The sequence below is a fragment of the Panicum virgatum genome, chromosome 5K, assembly GCF_016808335.1.
Source record: "Panicum virgatum strain AP13 chromosome 5K, P.virgatum_v5, whole genome shotgun sequence".
In the NCBI taxonomy this organism is placed as follows: domain Eukaryota; kingdom Viridiplantae; phylum Streptophyta; class Magnoliopsida; order Poales; family Poaceae; genus Panicum; species Panicum virgatum.
In genome coordinates this window covers 15,050,199-15,071,241 of record NC_053140.1, presented here as the reverse complement: position 1 = coordinate 15,071,241, position 21,043 = coordinate 15,050,199, and the positions used below count along the sequence as shown (strand labels likewise).

General features: G+C 53.4%; 1 protein-coding gene across 1 annotated transcript; it reads left to right on the top strand.

Annotated features, from left to right (window-relative positions):
* The first annotated feature begins 414 nt into the window (after positions 1-414).
* Positions 415-3,212, top strand: LOC120706580. The gene is made up of 6 exons (XM_039991260.1): positions 415-604; positions 1,706-1,947; positions 2,093-2,345; positions 2,439-2,546; positions 2,651-2,718; positions 2,832-3,212. Exons 2-6 carry the CDS (start codon positions 1,706-1,708, stop codon positions 3,007-3,009), a joined length of 849 nt encoding a protein of 282 aa, XP_039847194.1. The 5' UTR covers positions 415-604; the 3' UTR covers positions 3,010-3,212.
* Positions 3,213-21,043: the final 17,831 nt, after the last annotated feature.

The window sequence follows — 21,043 nt, the reverse complement described above, 5'->3', positions numbered from 1 at the left end:
GGCGAGGATGGACCGGCGGAGGGGGCAGACCCCACCACCATGTCGACAAGCGGCACGCGGCCAGCCGGCCAGGGTCCCGACGAGCCCCCACCCAACCCAATCGCGGCGAGGCGGGGTCCGGCGGCCCGGTCCGCTCCCTCCGGGGGAAAGATCCGCTGGGGCCCGCCGCCGACGTGGCGGCGCCGCGTTCGAGATTTAGGTAACGCCTGGCCACCAGCCTCCGTCGTGGCCTCGCAGCCACACGATCCCTCCCCTTTCCTCTCCCCTCTCCCTGTCGGCCCGGCTCACGCGCAGCTCGCCCGGCCGACCTCCTGGGGCCCGCTCCCGTCGGTGACATGTGGGGCCGCGCCGCCCCCGGGCCCCGCAGGCGCGCCGTGGGGTGGTGGAGTGGGTTAAAGTACTCCGGGGGGAGCAGAGAGGAGAGCAGCCGTGTGTTCTTGTGTCTTCTGGCTTCGCTTCTCCCCCTCTGCAAGACTGCAACCACAACAATTTACAAGTAGCGGCAGCGGCGCCGGCGGCGGTTGTGCAGGCTTCCGAGGGCCAAGGGCGGCGTGACGGAGGCGGCGAGGTTGCAGACTTTCAGCGGCCGCGTGCGAGTTGCTGCGTGAGTTGTTCTGTTTGCTCCTCCAATTCGCTTCCTTTTGTTCATGCGCTTCGTGCCTTCTGCTGTTGTGAAATTCCTCTCCGTCCAAGGCTGCTCGATCCTTCTTTGATAGGGCTCCTTTTGTTCCTCCTTCTCGTTGATTCTTTTTTTGCAAAGTATAAAAAAAAAATAAACAGATCTGTGTTCTTGTGTGGTTGTGCAGCACACTAGTTTGTGACGTTTAGCAAGGTCGTGGCTGAAGAAAGAACGCACTCGATTGTTACTGAGAAGTGGTTATCCAATGGATTATGTTTTAATTTTAGAGGAGGAAACTTTTGGAGATTGAGTGAGCTACTCCGGCTTTGTTTGATCTCGATCTCCTGCGTGCTTTGCTGAAAATGGACGGGGGAGTGGGGCTGCTGATCTGCTTGCTTATTGATAATTATAGCTGCTATCGTAGTCTGATCTTGCTTATTCTGAATTTCTGATCCCAACTAGGAACCCGTCCCTAAATCGTACTAGCATCCCAAGGTTTTGCAAGCTGCTTTGCTGTGCTATTGTTCCATCTGCTCTGCTAAACTTGAGCAATTCAACTCGTGTTGTGCTTTCCTTTGAAAAGAACGCGCTTGATTGTTACTGAAAGAGTGATCCTTTTGTGGAGTATGTTTTAGTTTACACAAGAAAATTTTATGAAGGTCAAGTGAGACACTTTGACTTGTTTTGCGGCTGAGAATGGAAGTGGTTGTGATGTGCTTGTATTGTACCTGCTAACGTCGGTTTGATCTTGGCATCTTGCTTATTCTGATCCCAACTAGGAACCGTAAATCGTAATATCCCAAGGTTTTGCAAGCTGCTTTACTGTGCTGCTGTTCCGTGCTCTGTTAAACTGGGGCATTTCATTGTTGCTGTGCTTTGCTCTCCTTCCACGTCCTGCACTGCTGATTTCAGCAATGTCTCCATTAGCTGTTGTGTTCTCCGCCTTTTTTTTGTTTTATTTTGTTCAGAACAACGCTCTATCGAAATAGATAGGCTTCCCGATCAGGTTCTGAATTTTCTATGTGAAGTTATTTCTCGAGATGGAATTCAGGTAATGCTAATTGCGCCTCCTTTTTTTTTCTTTAGATGAGCACCATGGCGTGGTATCCGTTGCCGCAGAGTGGAACCGCGCTGTCGGCCGGCGACGAGATCTTCGATAACCAGAGCGCCGGCTGGTCGCTGTGGAGTTTCAGCTCCTCGGACGATCAGAGAACAGCCCCGGCGTGTTCAGTCAAGCAGGAACGCGGCGTCGCGCTTTCAGAAGAGCAGTCTGTCCCGGCGCCACTCGAGCCGCATCAGTGCACGCACCCAACCGACGAGATCTTCCTGTATGCTCACCACAACACTACCAGCTGAACCCTCAGATTGTTCTTGCATTCTCCAGTGACATTTTTCCTGAATGTTCGTCATCAGCGGCATGACATGAGTACATGACTGTGGTTAACCGTTGCCGTGCTGAATTTGCATTTGCAGGAGCCAGTTCTCGGACAAGGAGATGCGGCGGATGGATGCCCCGTTCGAGGCGCTGGACATGTTCCCGGACTCGATGCACCGTCTCCTCTCCTACGAGGACATGCTCACCGGGAATTCATTCGAGGATCATCAGGGTGCCAAGCTGGACCGGAACGGGGTGGACACGATGGACACCTGCGGCTTCCCTCTCTTCAGCCACGACCTGCAGACCGCGGAGCCGAACAGCACCAGGGATACCCCGTCCATGGATAAGGTAAGAGCGACGCCCATCCATCACGCAGTGTTCACGCTGGCTGAACTGAAAGCAGGCTGCGCTGACGAGCTCTGGATGGACATTGCATTGCAGGATGGGATGGGCACGATGAAGAGGAGCAGATCGTTCGCTGTTGACGACGAGAGACCGAGGGGCTTCAAGGCGCTGGTGCTCGAGGAACTCGAGGACGTGGTGTTCCAGGTAGGTTCTTCAGTGAGGAGGCACGCACGAGAACAGTGCTACATGTCTGAAAACCTGCATCTCCCTGAAATTGTCTGAAATTGCGAAACGTGTTTGCTCTGAAGCTGACCAGGAAGACGCGGATCTGCTTCCGGGACGCCTTCTTCAGGCTGGCTGAGGGCAATGCGTCCAGGTAGTACATTCCTGATCATGTGTTTATCGCTCTGAATCCTGATTATGGTTTACCGTTTGTTTCCTGAATGAAATCCTGACACCTGATGATTTGTTCGGCTGGAACCAACCCAGGGTCCCAGCAGTAGAAGCTTGCCCGGAGCGCGGGGCGAACGCTATCGACAGGACGGTGGCGGACCTGGCGATGAGGAAACCGTGCCCCGCTCCTCTTGATGTCCACGGTAGCTGCCTCGCCGGCGGCTCGGGGGTGGCGGCGGCGCAGTCCGCGACCGGCTGGACGGCCAGGGCGTAGGAGACTGGCAGGCTGATCCATCTTTGTTTACCAGCTACATGATGATGGCCAATTGGCCATGTGTTTGCGAAGATGCAGTAGAAGCAGAGATCTGTACATACTGCTGTAACATTTTCAGCCTCTTTTTACATGAAAATAAATTAATTAAATAATGTAGTTTTGTTTATCATGATAATGGTTTTCTCCATAATTATCATTTGTCACATCTTCCGCCGTTTAACGCGAGGAGTTTTTAGTCCATGTAGATGAACATGGTGATTTATTATTTTGTTTCAAATTTATGTACTAAACAAAAGGTATGAATATAATAGTTTTACTTTAAAATTTATACATTAACATATTCTATATGGTCTCTTTATTTAATTAATATGCTTTGTTCTAAATATTAATTTAAACAAAATACATTTTCATTTGTTTCTCAAATTTAGTTATTGATTATTAATTGATTTTGACATGAATTATTTATTTTGCTATTTTGGTTTTCATTTAATAGTACTACTAATCTTCCAACTATTTTAATTCTAAATTTAGCTATTCAGGATTTATCAATTGTATTTATCATGTATTCTTAGATAGACCATTAGATTATCATCAAATTAATGGTGTAATTTTTTTATTATTACTATGGTAATTATAAGTCCTGATTCAAAATTTATCTATTAATATATTATATTATATTATACATTGTCTCTTTCTGCAAGTAGTTAGTTACCCAATCTAAATGGAATTTAAAAGATAATTTTAAAATTCAAAATTTTAATAATTCATTAAATGTATATGCCAGACCCTTTATTTAGCTATTGTATTTCCCAATTTGCATTGAATGAACTAATAAATGTTTATTTTAAATATTGATATTTATTAATTGTATTAAACTCGGACTCTTTGTTCAGCTAATGTTTTTCTTTTTCTAATTCCAAATTTATTTGATTTTTAATTGGACTCAACATTGCTTTTTTTGAATTTTTTAGACCACTGAGTCATCATAAAACTCAGTAATGCTTATTTAATAATATTTTTTTACTGAAATTGTAATAAAATATTTCTAGATTTTGCATGTGAGATTAGTATACTTTGCCTACTATAAATCAGGAAAAGGAATTCAAATTCCACCTTGAGGATCGATATTCTTCAATATTATCACAATACTATCTAGTCTAACTAAGTATGATTGTTTTATTTTTTGCAATGTGGCCAATTAACCGAAGGAATTTTCATCCCATCCATTCATAAAGAAACGTCTCTCTCCATGTGCATAACCTGAAACTTCCTTTACCTAATCAATGCTGCTCACCAAAGAGAACCCTTTCATCTAGTCTCTCATCTTTCCTTGCTGCTCAATCTACGTGACCTGCCACTCCACTTCATCGCACTTGCCAATTCGAAAGAGCTTGCGTCTGAGTATACATACCAGCCCTACCGGTTACAGCCATCTTATTAATGCATGGCTTGTCACGTCGATAGTTTCCTTTCATGATTCACAATTTTTGGTCAGTGCCTGTGCTTGGGCGCATTTAATACTAATTCAGCGTGTTAAATAACATACCCTATATACTTTATTCAGTGGAATCTATTGGTATTTTTTCCACTTTGGTTAATGTACATTTTTATTTACTTTTAGCCCATTTGACTGACTGATGCATAAATTGGTCCACTTTAGACTTTTGTCATCTCACCGATGTATAGTTCCATGCATATATTTGCTGTTGTTTCTAACTCTTTTCTTTGACTTCATTTTCTTGAGTTATTTTGGCCGATTTCTCCATCTTCAATCTTTCTCCTCCATACATTTAAAATTGATTAGTGTATTTCGCGTTCGATTCATCTAATGGAGAAGTTTCTTGTTTAGTTCAACTCAGTTGCTGAGTTTAGATTGTGCCTTAGAGCTTGCTATTTTTTCTAAGCCAAGAAGAACAATGGTAGCAACTGGTTTGAATCATTTGTTATGTATCGGCCATCGACTTAGGGCTAGTTTGGCAAGGCTCCAGCTGTGGTTAAAAGAAGTTCCATGTTTACTTCAACTCAGTTGCGGAGTTTAGATTGTGCCTTAGAGCTTGATATTTTTCTGAGCAAGCACAACAGCAATGTGAATCATTTGTTATGTATCGTAGGCTATCGACTTAGGTCTAGTTTGGCAGGGTTGCAGCTTTGGTTGAAAGTAGTTCCCTGTTTATTTCAACTCAGTTGCTGAGTTTAGATTGTGCCTTAGAGCTTGCTATTTTCCTGAGCAGGCACAACAGCAACGTGAATCGTTTGTTATGTATAGTAGGCTATTGACTTAGGGCTAGTTTGACAGGGCTCCAACTGCGGCTGAAACAACTCTGGTTGTAGCCTATAGCTCCTTTGATGGATCGGCTCCTCTAACGGATCGGCTCCTCGAACGGAGACGAAGCCGTTTGAAAAATGTTTGATGCAACAACTTCTATTTCTTATGAATATATGGAAGATGTCAAATGTTCAATACGTCTCTAGCTATATGACTCCTTGTACATATGAATTTAATATTTTCCTACAATTTATAATATAATTATATAACAATATAATTTCATACAAAATAATATAGTAATTAAAATAATTATTTATTCACTGATGAGGGTGAGCAAATTTGTGTCAGCTCGGCCAGGGACCTCAACGACCTGACCTTGATTTGCCCAAAAAAATAGGCATGTCCTTTTCATCTTTCCTCTTTTATTTGCACCTAATTAGGAACGAATCGGACATGTTTTATGATATCACTATTTTTGCCCTTTAAACCTGGGACTGACGGGAGACATGATTACGGAAAGATGGAGTTCAAGTTCTTTTTATGTTAATAGGAAATACCAAATTAATATCCACATACTCTTTGGAATAATATAGACCATTACATTTTTATAAAATTTGACGGTGCAAATTCTTCTCTTTTTTAGATTAACGTGAGAATTTTTAGACCTTCTCGGAAAACTTGGTGACTTCTTTTAACACTATTTAACACTATTGTATTAAGATAATTTCTAACACTTCTCGGCAAACGTGGTGGCTTCTTTTAACACTATTGTATTAAGATAATAGATTAAATTTCCTGGACAAGTGGTTGAACATGTGAACATTAGCACCAATCTTCGAATGAATTCGATGGTTACGATAGGTTCACTGTACTGCGACAACTAAGCAAACTTTGTTTTCTCTTGTTTTTCATACCCAAAGCTATATAAATTGGCACGAGAAAGAAAACGGAACAGACAAATTTTATTAGGAGGATTAGATTGGCTAGTTTAAAAGAAAAGAAATGCCGGCGAAGGGAAATCTGTAAGAGCATCTTGCAAGATTGCAATGAGGCTGGAGAGCGCCACCCTCCCTCCACTGCCACTCTGCCAGCGTAGGAAGGAGTGATCCATGCAGGTGGAGGTGACTGGGAATGATGCACTTTCCGCTTTTCCTAGAAGGATGAGCATTCAAAAATGCAAATGAAACCCCATTTGCAGGCGCATACAGGCAACAATTGCTTTTTGAGAACCCACCGAGTCATGTTCCATGTTCAGTGATAGCCATGGTTTATAAATAAGTATAAACAAGATAAAGGTGCTGCGACATCCGATGCTATAAGCAGTCTCAAAGCACTGAACATATACACAATCATAGTCGATACTAAAATAAAACCTCCTCAGCGACTCTTCTTCATTCAGCGTGCCATGGTCTTGTTGCCCTTCACATGGTGAAAGCTAAATTGGAACAGAAATGTCTTCCCTGCCACTAATCTCCTCCTCTCTTCTGCCTCTCCAACAGCTGGGTCCTGCTGCTCCTCACACTGCCAGGTGGCCCCACTGGTCAGATTCATCTTCCACCTCTGATTCACGACGCAGCAGCCTCCGATTCATCTGAGCCGCCGCCGCCCCTGCTGGACCCGCTCGCCGGCGCCCCCGCGCATGCAGCAGCCCTCGAGACGACCTGTGCGCCATCTTTCTCAGATAGATGGCGATCTCCGGCGAGGGCGCGCCTGCTGCGGCGGCCCCAGGCCAAGGCTTGCGTGCGGCGGCGTCCCCCGGCGAGGTCGTGCCTGCGGCGGCCGCGGCCTCTAGCGAGGAAACCGTCTCTCTGGAACGGCCGAAGGGGCATCAAAATCATCTTGTTTTTTTTCCTCGGACATGATTGCGGGAGCTAAGAAGCTGCGGCCGCAGCTCTACTCGGCCTCGGAGTACTGCGAGAATTACTGCGACAAGCGATCCATCGGGCTGGTCCCCTTGCATCCCCTTCATGGCACTGCAAGAGCGCGCGGCCGATCCAGTCGCCGCCGCGCACTCGCGAGGCCGCTGCTCGAGCGGAGCCTGCCAGATCGGCGCGTGCTCGCATGCTCGCGCGCCGACGCGTGCGCGCCGCCGCTGCTCGAGCGGGCTGGCCCGTCAGCAAGGTGGACACAGCGGCGACCTCGGCCAATGCAAGGACCCCTGCAAGAGGTGGAAGATGATGCTGACGAGTGGGGCCCACCTGGCAGTGAGAGGAGCAGCGATACCCAGCTGTCGGAGAGGCTGAAGAGAGGAGGAAATCAGAGGTAGGAAAAACATTTCGCACCCCAGCTGACCGAACGCCACCGTGTCGTGCTGATCTGGCGTGCCCCGTAGGCAAAAGTGGTATAAATGAAGGCGCCGCGAGACAAGGATGACAAATTTGTAGGCATTTTTATAATAGTGCTAATCGAGCGAGTGGCTTCCGTTATAATGGTAAAGATGTAAAAAAAACTCCTAGCTTTTGTCCCCTCCACACCTTTCTTGTGCTTGCCTGGCTTGTTCCTTAAACCTCTGTTCTCATCAAAAAAATATTACCAGAAACAAAAAAAAAAGCATGTCCAGCTAAATCAGAAAACAAGAACAAGAAATAACCAAGCTCAATTTGACACCCAAAGTATGCTGGGCTTCTTTGAGTCCTTTTATTTCTTCCAGATTGGGAGGTGGCCGTGGGCCTTCATGGGCCCAGTTGAGTTAACATGTGTTTGCGTTTTTTAGTGTAATCTTAGTACCCCGATTAAGGTGTCCCTAATCGTGGTACCCGATAGTAGCCCCCGAGGCTTTGGTCGAGTCAAGGGATTCGGCCAAAGGGTGATTCGGCGATTTCCCCCTTGACGTGATCGGACAATGTCGTGCACCCACCAGGCGCGCCTGAGCACCAGCCCGGCGGATGTGACAACTCGTCGGTCGGGGTAGTGTGCCCATGAGGGGAGTTCTTCGAGGCGCGTGCCTTTTTTGCTTCGTTTCGGGGACGAGACGTGTCCGTGCGCTGAGGGGGGCCAGGGCGATGATGGCGCCTGCTGCTCGGCAGCTGGCGTTTTCGTCGTGCTATCCCGCGCTCAGGGCCTTGGCCCGGCTTCCCCTGGTTGCCTTGCGTCGCGCCGTTCGAGGGCGGTCGGCCTAAGCCGATGCTGTGCCGCTTAGCGTCCAGGGGCTCAGCTTCGCTTTATTTCGTTCGGTCGTATCTCGGCGCGGTAACCGAGGGTGTTCTTTGCTCATGGAGCGCCGCGCCATCACAGGCGGTCCAAGCCCTTGTCCTTTGACAGGCTTGAAGCTTGGCGCCCGACACAGCTATAAATAGGGGTCGTAGGATTCCCTTTCTTCTCCAACTTCCCTACTTTTTCTTCCAGCATCGCCTAAGTCTTGTATGTTTTCTTTTGGCTTTCGTGACCGGCCCCCAGATGGGGTGGCCTGGCCTTTTTAGGCTTTGGTGCTAGAAGAATGCTTGCGAGCGACGGGGGAAGACCGGAGAGGGCGTGCGCACCATCCGTCAGCTTCAGTGGGATCAGCAGAAGAGCATTGGGCCGATGGGGTCCTGCTTCTGCGATGTCCCCTAGCCTGAAGGGGGATGGGGTCGCCTGACCATGGAGTTAGTGCCAGGTTAGGCGGCCGCTCTTCGTATCGTCCCCCCCGGCAACAAGGTTGCTCTCGAGGAGACGGTGCGGAGAGTGCTGTCCGCCAGCTCGACCCTCCGCATAGTCTTCGGTGGAGGAGATGGTAGAAGAAAGCTTGCGAGGAGAGCATCCCGCTGGACCCGTGAGGTCTGGGGGCTGTTCCTCGCATCCCTAGCAGCCTGGCCGTTGCGCCAGCCAGGGGCTCGATGCCTTTCTTCGTCGCTCGCTCCTCCCCAAGACAGGGAAAATTGCCACGCGGGTGGCAATGTGTTTGTATTTTTCGACGGCTTCGCACCGGTAACCCTTTGAAATCTTTATTTGTATCGAGTAATAAAGTCCCTTTCTCCTTCACGGGGAGGATGACCGAGGGTATAGGGATGTACAGAGGGTTACAGCCTTCGAATATGTGTGAAGTTTCCTTCGTGGGGGCGCGTCAGCGCACCCGCGGGTGTAGCCCCCGAGGCCTTGGAGGAGTGTTTGTACTCGTCCAAGGGCTATAAACGTCGCCCCGCTGGGTTGCCTCACTGGGGTGGCCGTCCAGCGTCTTTTTTCAGCCTGAGCCGCGGTGTGCGAGGAGCCCCCGAGCCTAGGCCCGTGTGAAGGCGTTCAGGGGAACCCTCGACTTTGATTACGACCCTCGTCACCCTTCCGCAGGGAGGAGGGGTGAAGCGCACCATGCTACCCATGCCCGGGCCGCGAACTATGGCTGCTTCAGTGAGCTGTTAGCGGGTAGTTCAAGCGGACGTCCGTGCCCCGTTCGATAAGGGTCGGCTCGTGGTCCATGGACACATCACATAAAGCACTCGCAAGGGTTCGCTAGGCGGGGCTCGGACCCATTCGATAGGGTCCGAGGGCTCGATGCTCTCCCTCGATGGGATCCCCCTACTAGGCACCCTCAACTGGCCTTGAACACTATGTAGGATGTCTCGAACTCTGCGTTCGAGGGTAGCTTGTACGGCACATCCACGCAGTCCCTGACTCTGGTGATCTGGGGCATCTGTCGAACCCCCGACGTGCCAGGCTTCGAACCCCTGATCAGTACGGCCTCGGAATGCGATTCCTTCGAGGGTAAAGAGACCCCGGAAGGAATATTCCGTCATGATTCGAGAAATGGCGCGGAGTCGCTGGGCACGCGCGCGGGTCTTCCGCTGATTGTGGGTGATGTGGCCCGATTCGTGCGGTGCGGGCGCGCCTTTTCAGGCGGCAGCCTCGGGCAGACCAAGCGGTGTGGGCGGCGGCTGACAGATGGGATAGTGCAACAGTCGCGCCGTGCCCGCCGGTTACCGTGCCGCAGTTATTGCTGCGTGCGCGCATGGGAGACTCTGCGGTCGTGGGGCCCCAGCCGTCAGCGACAGCAAAATCTACCGCATTCAATGCGGTAGATTCGGGCTGTGGCTGCGGACCCGCCCATCGCGGTGAATAAAAACGAAGAGGAAAGGGTTGTTTGGGCTCACCTGGCTATTCGCCTTCGTCTCACTTTGCCTTCTCCGCCTCCCCTGCATCCTGAGCGCGTAGCCAAGAGCGAAAAGAGGAAGAAGGAGTGAGAGCGCACCCGCCATTCCTCAGCCTTCGTTCCCACATCCTCCCGCGACTAGAAGAGATGTCGGACGTCCAGGAGCCATTGCCGTGGGGGAAATCCTCCGCCACCGTGGCGGTTCTGGAGTAGTTGGTCGCCGACCGGCTGTTGCCGCGGAACCCCGGCTCGGGAGCACCGGCGTGGATCTCCCCGCTGCCAGAGGATTCCGAGCCAAAGCCTCCCCTGGGCTACGTTGTGAGCTTTGTGCGTCTTCATGAGTGAGGCTTCGTCGTCCCTGTCTGCAGGTTCATGTGGGCATTATGCGAGTACTACGGAGCGGAGCTGCATAACTTCAGCCCCAACTCCATCTCGCAAGCGGCGGTCTTCGTCGCCGTCTGCGAGGGGTACCTCGGCATCGAGGCCCATTGGGATCTTTGGATCCATCTATTCCGCGGTGAGCTCTTCGTCGAGAACGCGTGGGGCCAGCCGAAATGGTTCGCGCGCGCCGGTGGCCTGACGCTACACGTGCGCCCGTACCGGAAGAATTTGTACATCCCCAGCAAGATGACGACGAACAACGCCGGGTGGAGTCGAGGGTGGTTCTACCTTCGGAACTACAGTGGCGCGCTCCCGACGTTCACTAACAGGGTACTCCGGGAGCGACCACCGAAGTGGGACTAGGGGTGTCGCCCCCAGCACAACAGGCCAAGCTCGGAGTTCTCACCGATGCGCTGGCGCATCTGGCGAAGAAGGGGTTGACGGCGGCGGCCGTCATCGCAAACTTTCATCGGCAGAGGGTGATTCCTCTCGTGGAGAGGGCCCTGCCGATCTTCAAGCTTACCCCTGGGACTCAGGCTTCGGGCTCGAGGACGGCGGTCGAACTGCTTTCCCGTACCGCCACCGCCCAGAGGGCGAAGTACGCAGTGGCAGAGTTCCCCAACGACCCCGAGGATCTTTGGAGGATCAAAATGCGCCCCGAGCCGGGGTACATTTCACTGGTGAGTTTTGATTTCGAATTCGTTGTGTGTCTTGTGTGGCCCCTTTCCTTGCCCCTAACTTCAACTCTGTCGTGCTTTGCAGGGGTTAATGTGCCACCCCTCGAGGCCTCCGGTCCCTGAAGAACGCCAGATCAACCGCCTGCACGCAGAGAAGTTGAAGAGGCGGAAGGACGCGGCGGAGGCGAAGGACGAGAGGAAAAGGAAGAGGAAGGAGAAACACAACAAGGCATGCAAGATTGCACGCTCGTAGGGGAAGCTGCGGCCTGCCACGCCCGAGTCCACGGACGAGGAGGAGGAGGCCTCGGATGCCGAGGGCCACCTTCTGGGGGACGATGGGGCGGCGGCGGGTGCGAGTTCCCCGCTGACCTATCAGTGGGATGTCGATGAGAGGGCGACAGCAGCGCTGGAAGAAACAAGAACCGCGGCGGAGTCGGCGGCGGATCCGTCCCTCGAGGGGACGGAGCGGGAGTCGTCCCCTCCGGCGGTGGGTGAGGAGACACCCGTGCCCCAGGTGCTGATTCGTCGTGACGAGTCTGCGGTGGGAGCGGAGACGCCCGTGCTGACAGCCTCGAGGCACCAGGCCGACCCGAGGGCGGCGCCCTCGGGACAGTCTTCGAGGGGCGGCGCGGTGCCGCGGGCTCGAAGAAGCGGTACGAGAAAGCGGAGCATGAGCGCTCGATCCGGGTAAGTGGACTTGGACTTTATTTATGTCGTCAGTTTGGTCGATTTCTCGATCCCATTGTCCTCAGCTTTTATTCCTCGATTTCCAGCCCCGGGACCATTGCCAAGGATGCGGTGCAGCTTGCCCCAACTAAGGCCCTCAAGACCGGGGCACGCAGTACGCCGCACACGGCACCGCAGCCCCTGCCTGCCGTGGACCTCGTGGCGGCGACCGCAAAGCTACGGGAGGCGATGGCTCGAGGGGCCCAGGTGGCCCAGCAAGCTCGAGCACAGGAGGAGGAGGACGACATTGGCCAAAGTGGTGCCGAAGCAGCCGCTCAGGCTGACGACGTCGAGGAGACCGGCCGGGGCGGTGCGGACGGCGCCTATCGGCTGGACATCGAAGTTGAGGCCGGTCAGGGCGACACGGCTAGCGCCGCCCGGCCAGTTACAGGAGGAGAAACTGGCTGGGGTGCGCCGGAGCGCCCCACCGACCATGTGGAGGTGGAGACCCTCGTCCTCGAGCCCTCGAGGGCTGTGGTCGAGAGCGTCGGAGAGGAGATGGCGCTAGGGGCGCCGGGGTGGAAAGAGCCCCTGTCTCAGAGCCCACCGAGGTTCGGGATGAGGGTACCGTCGCGGTGGTGCCGGTGCCGACGGCGCAAGGGAGCATGGTGCCGGTGGTGCAGCTGCCGGACAGCAGCGAGGAATACGGGGATTCGATGGACATCGATCCTGCTGTTGCGGCAAGCACCGCGCGCACATCGCCGAGTTCGCATCGGCCAGCGTGGACGTGCTCGAGGTGGGGACGTCCGAGGGGCCTCACCACGGGGCGATCATCCCGTCCGGGCTCCCCTCGGAGTTTCTCCACAAAGAGCAAGAAGAGGAGGAGGCCTGGAATGCACAGCTCGACGTCGGTCGTGAGATCCTGCAAGCTCTCGACCGCGCCTTCCAGCTCCATCAGAAGACGGATTACCAGGTCAGCCAGGTAAATACTTTCCCCTGAAAATTGCTCGGATTCGGTTTGGCTTTAACGTGCTTTTACCCACGCCTTCCCACTTGCAGCGGCTGAGGGAAATCTCGCGCGAAAAGAGCGCCGAGATGACCCGGATGTACTCCCAGATGAGCCAGCTTGGGCAGCACAACGCCGAGCTAGTGCTCAAGAATATCGAAGCCAACACTAAAATGGCGGATCTGGGAGCCCGTCAGCAAGCGCTTGAGGAGGATTTGGCGCGGGTTGCCGGTGAGCGGGACGTTCAGAGGGCCGCAGCAGAGCAGAAGGCTCGGGAGGCCGAGGCGCAGGCTGCTGAGCTACAACGCCTCCGGACGGCGCTCGAGGAGAAGGCTCGGGAAGCCGAGGCACAGAACGCCGAGCTGCGGCACCTCAGAGCAGCAGGAGACCGAGCTCCTCCACAAGGAGGTAACCGTTGTCACGCTCACCGGGACCCTCCGGGAAAAGGGTGAGGCCCTCGAGGAGAAGGAGGTGGCCCTCCAGAACGTGGGGACCGCCCTTAAGGAGAAGGAAAACTCCTTGTCCTCGCTCGAAGAGGCCGCCCGAGTCCAGAGGGAAGAGGCGCAGAAGAGTATTGCGGGTAAGTACCTTCGAGTTTTCGTTGGTTTTATTTCTTTTTGTAGCTTACGTTGATTTCCTTTGCTCAGAGCTGAGGCAGAAGGTGGCGGATGAGTCCGCGGCGAAGGAAGCAGTCCACACATCACTCACGGCGGCGCAGGCAGAGTTCGCCGAGCTGGAACAAACCGCCGTGAGCGTGTGCTAAGAGCTCGAGGGGGAGGGTGCTGTCTCGGGCAGTTCGGTGATCAGCCGCCTGCGAGCGCTAGGCGGTCGGATTGCCGAACACGCCAAGAGCACCTTCCGCCTCGGTGTTGACGCTCCTTAGCGCCCCGATTTGTATACCACAAGCGCACGGTTCGTGTAGCTTTTTCCTTAGAGTATTCCCCCAAGGTTTATCAATCCGTGGATCGACAAAGAACAACCTAAGGTTTTCCATCTAATCTAACGGATCTATTCTAACATGAAGCATTAATTGCATATAAAGGATAAACCTTTGATAGATATGAGTGATGTGTAAAGGTTGATCTCATCCATGAACATAGGCTTAATCATAGCAAAACCAAAGACATGACTAGGCCTATCGTCATCTAGTTGTAGTTCAAGCTAACGAGCAAATAAATCATGCATCTCAATCAAAGTATCTTTAAACTCAAAATCTCCAATCCGATCCCTCGATACTCCGCCTACTCTGTGGAGATGGCCTGTCACGACGCCCCCCTTTTGAACGAAATACTCTGAAGCAAGTCGAATCCCCTTTGGTAGTTCCGCCATGAACCTCTAGCCACCATGACTACAAGATCATGCTAAGCGATCTATCTCGATAATAGATCTAGGATGAAGCAAACCCAAAGAAAAGAACGAAATCGAAAGAGAGAACATGATCGCTAATAGATTCGGAAGACATGATTATCATTACTCACATAATAGATTCATTTGGATCGTCACCACCGAGTACATACCATTGACGACTCCAACTAGCTCATGAACTCCACCATGGCACAACCTCGCAGGGAGGCCATGGCGGCTAGGGGTGGCCTAAGCCATCTCCTAGACAACTTCGAAGACTTGCGGCGGCCATCGTCTCCCTCCGGTCTTAGCCCTAGGTTTTCGTCGAGTTCTGGGTGGATGGATGCTCCGTGTTGAATAAGGTGCGAGCTATTTATAAGCCGAGGAAGCCACCGGTCGAAGGGGAGGCCAAACCGCCTCGAAAACGGGCTGGGCCGGCCGGCCCCATGGGCCTAGGCCGGCCGGCCTACCCCCTTTCGGGCTTGCCTCGGTCTCATCTTTTGCGTGTAGACTCCTCGCATCTTCTAGAGTTTATGTCCTTCACGATTGCACCCCTTTGGACGTCGTTATCTTGGATATATCTTCGAGGAAAGGATGGGATAGAGAATCCTTCCTTAAATCTTCATTTGCTTTGCTTAATCCCGAAGTATCTTGATCTCATCTTCGTGGGCTTAGTCCTTTGGGCTCTCTTGGAGGATGGATGTGCATGAATGGGCTTCGAATCAACATGGGCTTTGGTCCTTCCTTTGGGCTTTGGCCTTCGTCTTTCTCCGTGTTAGCGCTCGATCACGGGCCTCGTCATTTCATGCTCTAAAATAGGCCAAAAACCTGCAAAAATGAAGTTCCTCCAAAATATATGTGCAAGTGTGAAAATGACCAATAATTAGGCGGGGGTTAGGACGGTTAGTGATTTTGATATTAAATTCATGCCATTATCAAGGATAAACAAGGGATAAAGTGGGTACTTAAGGAGCGCCAACACTCGGTGTCCTGCGGGCCCTCGCCGTGGCCTCGACACACTACCTCATGGATCTCAAGAGGGTGTCATCGGGGTACGTCATTCCCGATGACGCTGATGGGGACGCCGCGTCGGCCATTACGGACGATGCTGATGCAGCCGCGGAGGAGTTCGCCACAGTCCTTGCCGGGAAGCTCGAAGCAGACATCCCTCCCATCGCCGAATTTGACGCCACTGAAGATCCGCAAGGGGGGGATGGTAGCCTGTAGGAAGTCTGGGCCTCGAAGCCCATGTAATAGATTAGCATTTGTTGTAATCGTACTTTGCAATCGTGCTTATAAATATAAGAAACTCGTTTTCGTTAAATCGACTGTGTGGCCCATCGAGGCCTTGTGCGTTCGAGCCATCATTTTCTTTACTTTATTTCCGTGTTCACATATGCGACTTAGATAAACTTCTGCGAGGAATTTCGCGTTCATAAGCAACGTAGGCGTGGGGTGGTGAGGGGGTGCCGTATCCCGGAGGCGTAGGCGGCCCCATGACTCGGCCGGCCCCGTACCGTAGTTTCTTATGCCTCGCGTCCGTTTTTTCCAAGGATACGAGAAGCTTAGGGGCGAGACAGAAATATTTCGAAAAAATGTTGGTGATTTTTGGGGGCGTTCGGGGGTTCCCCCCGTAGTAGCCCCCGAGGGAGGCTTGGCTTTGCCGAGGGTAAAGCCAGTCGTACCTCAGTGTTTGTGCGCATCCGAGCCTTCGAGGGTCCGGAAGGTTCTCAAAAATAAACAAGTAAAGCGTACTTCTTTATTATTTCGGGAAATCGAAAGTGCGAGTACAAACAATGTACAAGTAGCTCGGAATTCTAAGGATAGAAGCGACGTAGCTGTTGTATGTTCCAAGCGTTGGTGAGGACTTCGCCGTCCTCGTTTGCTAGTTTGTATGTGCCGGGCTTGAGCACCTCGGCAACGATGTATGGGCCTTCCCATGGTGGTGAGAGCTTGTGGCGATCCCTGTTGTCTTGTCGAAGCCTCAGCACCAAGTCCCCTTTGTTGAGGTCTCGGCGCCGGACTCTCTGCGCCTGATACCTTCGTAAAGACTGCTGGTAGCGCACAGAGTGTAGGAGCGCCACGTCTCGAGCCTCGTCCACTTGATCCAGCGAGTCCTCGCGGGCTCGCTGGTTCTGCCGCTCTTGGTATGCCTTGAGCCTCGGCGACCCGTACTCCAAGTCCGTAGGGAGTATGGCCTCTGCGCCATAGACGAGGAAGAATGGGGTAAAGCCCGTGGCTCTGTTTGGGGTTGTCCTCAGGCTCCAGATGACCGAGAGTAGCTCCGTGAGCCACCTCCGGCCAAACTTGTTCAACTTGTTGAAGATTCTCGGCTTCAGTCCTTGGAGGATCATGCCATTGGCACGTTCCACTTGCCCGTTCCTCTGTGGGTGCACCACAGCCGACCAGTCCACACGTATGTGGAAACTGTCACAGAACGCCAATAACTTCTTGCCTGTGAACTGGGTGCCGTTGTCGGTGATGATCGAATTCGGGACCCCGAACATGAAGACGATGTCGGTGAAGAACAAGACGGCTTGCTCGGATTTGATCTTGCTGATGGGTCGAGCCTCGATCCATTTGGAGAACTTGTCGACTGCCACCAGCAAGTGGGTGAAGCCCCCGGGCGCCTTCTGCAGTGGACCGACGAGGTCCAGTCCCCACACAGTGAAAGGCCATGTGACGGGGATGGTCTGCAGAACGTGCGCGGGGAGGTGCGTTTTTCGAGCGTAGAATTGGCAACCCTCGCAGGTCCGCACGACGTCGGTGGCGTCGGCGACCACGGTGGGCCAGTAGAAACCTTGCCAAAACGCGTTACCCACGAGGGTTCGCGGCGCGGCGTGATGACCGCAGGTGCCAGCATGGATGTTGCGGATCAGCTCCTTGCCCTCGGGGGTGGGGATGCATCGCTGCAAGACCCACGAGGGACTGCACTTGTATAGCTTGCTGTCGATTAGGACGAAGGACTTAACTCGCCTGGCGAGGCACCGCGCCTGAACGCGGTTCGAGGGTAGGACCCCTTGAATTATCCAGTCGAGGTACTGGGTGCTTCAATTTTACGAAGTAGGGGCCTCGTCGACTTCCATTGCTTCGGCCTTGTCCGCGGAGGTGGTCCCGTAGTCAATGTCCATGGGCTCGGCCTCGTCCGCCGGGGAGTTCCCGTTGGGGGCCCGGCGGTCGAGGGGCCCGGCTCCGCCGGATCCTTGAATTCGGCGGAGGGCCTGGCGATGTCGCGAGCGAAGACGTTCGGGGGACGGTGGTCCGCCCCGACGCAATCTTGGCTAGTTCGTCGGCGTCCTCGTTGTACTTGCGCGGGACATGGTTGAGTTCTAGGCCATCGAATTTGTCTTCGAGGCGGCGCACTGTATTGCAGTATGCCTCCATCTTCGGGTCGTGGCAGCTGGACTCCTTCATCACTTGGTCGATGACGAGTTGAGATTCACCACGCACGTCGAGGCATTTGACGCCGAGCTCGATGGCGATGCGGAGGCCGCTGAGGAGGGCCTCATACTCCGCCATGTTGTTAGACGCAGGGAAGTGCAAGCGTATCACGTATCGCATGTGATCCCCGAGGGGTGAGATGAAGAGGAGGCCGGCACCGGTGCCGGTTTTCATCACCGACCCGTCGAAGTACATGGTCCAGCATTCGGCCTGGATTTGCGGTGCAGGTAGCTGAGTGTCCGTCCACTCAGCGACGAAGTCGGCCAACATTTGGGACTTGATCGATTTGCGGGGGGCGTAGGTGAGAGTTTCTCCCATCAGCTCCACAGACCATTTGGCAATTCTACCCTCGGCTTCTTTGTTGCGGACTATCTCTCCCAAAGAGAAAGACGAGACCACGGTGACGGGATGGGCCTCGAAGTAGTGGCGTAGCTTTCGCCGAGCCAAAACCACCGCATAGAGCAGCTTCTGAATCTGCGGATAGCATGTCTTAGTTTCAGACAACACCTCGCTGATGTAGTACACCGGCCGTTGGACGGGTAGAGCATGGCCCTCCTCTTGTCTTTCGACAACGACCACCGCGCTGACCACTTGGGTCGTCGCAACTACGTACAGAAAGAGGGGCTCGCCGTCCGTGGGTGGTGTGAGAATGGGGGCATGAGTGAGCGATGCCTTCAGCCTGTCGAGGGCTTCTTGGGCTTCGGGGGTCCACGTGAAGCGCTCAGTTTTCCTCAAGAGTCGATACAGGGGTAAGCCTTTCTCGCCGAGACGCGAGATGAACCGGCTGAGGGACGCCAGGCATCCCATGACCCTCTGTACCCCCTTTAGGTCTCGGATCGGTCCCATCCGAGTGATGGCCGAGACTTTGTCAGGGTTGGGCTCGATGCCCCGCTGGGAGACAATGAAACCCAAGAGCATGCCTCGAGGCACCCCGAACATGCACTTCTCGGGGTTGAGTTTTACCCCTTTGGCCCGTAGGCAATCGAATGCGATTCTGAGATCGGCAACCAGGTCATCTGTCTTCCTAGATTTTACAACGATATCGTCGACATATGCCTCTACGCTGCGCCCGAGATGGTCCCCGAAAACGTGGAGCATACACCGCTGATACGTAGCTCCGGCGTTTCTGAGGCCAAAGGGCATCGTGACGTAGCAGTACATGCCGAAAGGTGTCATAAAAGAAGTCTCGAGCTGGTCGGACTCTTTCATCTTGATTTGGTGGTAACCGGAGTAAGCGTCAAGAAAGGATAAAAGTTCACACCCCATAGTAGAATCTACAATCTGATCAATTCGTGACAAAGGAAAGGGAACCTTCGGACATGTCTTATTTAAACTAGTGTAATCTACACACATCCTCCAGTTACCATTCTTTTTCTTCACTAATACAGGATTAGCTAGCCACTAGGGATGGAATACCTCCTTGATGAACCCGGCCGCCAGAAGTTTCTGCAACTCCTCGCCGATCGCCCGGCGCTTGAGCTCGTCGAAGTGTCGCAGGCGCTGCTTCACTGGCTTGGAGTCGGGTCGGATATCAAGGGAGTGCTCGGCGACCTCCCTCGGCATGCGTTGGTGCAGAGAAAGTAGACGAGCACCACTTCCTATTTGCTATCGAGGGTGGCGCTGATCTGCAACGCCTTGTCGTCGGGGTGGCTCGGGTCAAGGGGCACTTTCTTGATACCCTCGGCAGGTTCGAAACTCCCGGCGTGTCGATGCGTGGAGTCCAAGGCCTCGCTTGCCATTTTGTCGAGGGTGGCTGCGAGGGCCTCGTCCTCCGCCTGAGCCTCCGCGTGCTCAACGCACTCGACGTCGCACTCGTAGGCGTGCTCGAACGAAGAGCCGACGGTGATGACGCCCTTCGGACCCGGCATCTTCAGCTTGAGGTAGGTGTAGTTGGGGATGGCCATGAACTTGGCGTAGCAGGGACGACCAAGAATGGCGTGATAAGATCCTCGAAACCCTACCACCTCAAAGGTGAGCACTTCCTTGCGGAAGTTGGCTGCCGGGCCGAAGCAGACAGGCAGGTCGATCTGGCCGAGGGGTTGGACGCGCTTTCCCGGCGCAACACCATGAAATGGCGACTTGCTGGGACGAAGCTTGTTCAATCCAATCCCCATGAGCTCCAAGGTGTGGGCATACATGATGTTTAGGTTGCTGCCTCCGTCCATGAGCACCTTGGAGAAGCGGGTATTGCCGATGATGGGTCGACTACAAGCGGGTACCGTCCCCGATGCGGGACGTAGTTGGGGTGGTCCTCGCGGCCAAAGGAGATGGTGTCCTCCGACTAGTCGAGGTAGGATGGCGTGGCTTTGGTGACGGAGAAGACTTCCCGGCGCTCACGCTTGCGCTGCCGAGAGGTCATGTTCGTCGTTGGTCCTCCAAAGATGAAGAAGGCGTTCTCCACCGGGGGGAACTCGTCATCTTCACCTTTGTCACCAGCATCCTTCTTCTTGTCTTCGTCGCGATGTGCGACGCGGTTGTAGTACTTCTTGAGCATTTTGCACTGCTCGAGGGTGTGGTTGACCGAGCCCTTGTGGTAAGGGCACGGCTTCTTAAGCATGTCGTCGAATAGGCCACCACCGCCTCGAGGGGGGCCTCAAGGTCCTTTGCGGTCCAGGGCGGCAGCGAAGGCCTCCTCTGAGTCCTCTGCCCGCTCCGATCCGCGCTAGTTCGGTGGGACCGGCTTCTTTCCTTTCCTCTCCCGCTTTTGTTTCTTGGCAGGGGTGTTGAACTTGGGGTTGCTGCCCTCCGCGGGCGCATCCTCCTTGCGCTTGTTCGGCTTGTCATTGAAAATTGCACCAACTGCCTCCTCGCCGGCGGCATAATTGGTGGCAGCGTCGAACAACTCGTTGGTGTTGTCGGGTCGGCTTCTCGCAAGCTCGTGCACCAAGTTCCTGCACATTGTACCCTCGAGGAAGGCGTTGATGACCTCGACGTGGGTGACGCTAGGGAGCTTGGTGCATTGCTTGGAGAAGCGCTGCACGTAGTCACGTAGGGACTCGTTGGGCTTCTGGCAACACCCTTTGAGGTCCCATGAGTTCCCAGGGCGCACGTATGTGCCCTGGAAGTTACCCACGAAGATCTTGACTAAGTCGGCCCAGTTGTGAATATGGTCCACGGGCAAGTGCTCGAGCCACGTTCGTGTGGCATCAGCAAGATGGAGAGGAAGGTTGTGGATGATGACCGCATCTTCC

Excerpts from the sequence above, each read along its gene's own strand:
- LOC120706580 (XM_039991260.1), top strand. The coding sequence starts at position 1,706 with ATGAGCACCATGGCGTGGTATCCGTTGCCGCAGAGTGGAACCGCGCTG. Across the intron at positions 1,948-2,092 it reads CCAACCGACGAGATCTTCCT|GAGCCAGTTCTCGGACAAGG; the intron begins GTATGCTCACCA and ends TTGCATTTGCAG. Across the intron at positions 2,547-2,650 it reads TCGAGGACGTGGTGTTCCAG|CTGACCAGGAAGACGCGGAT; the intron begins GTAGGTTCTTCA and ends TTTGCTCTGAAG.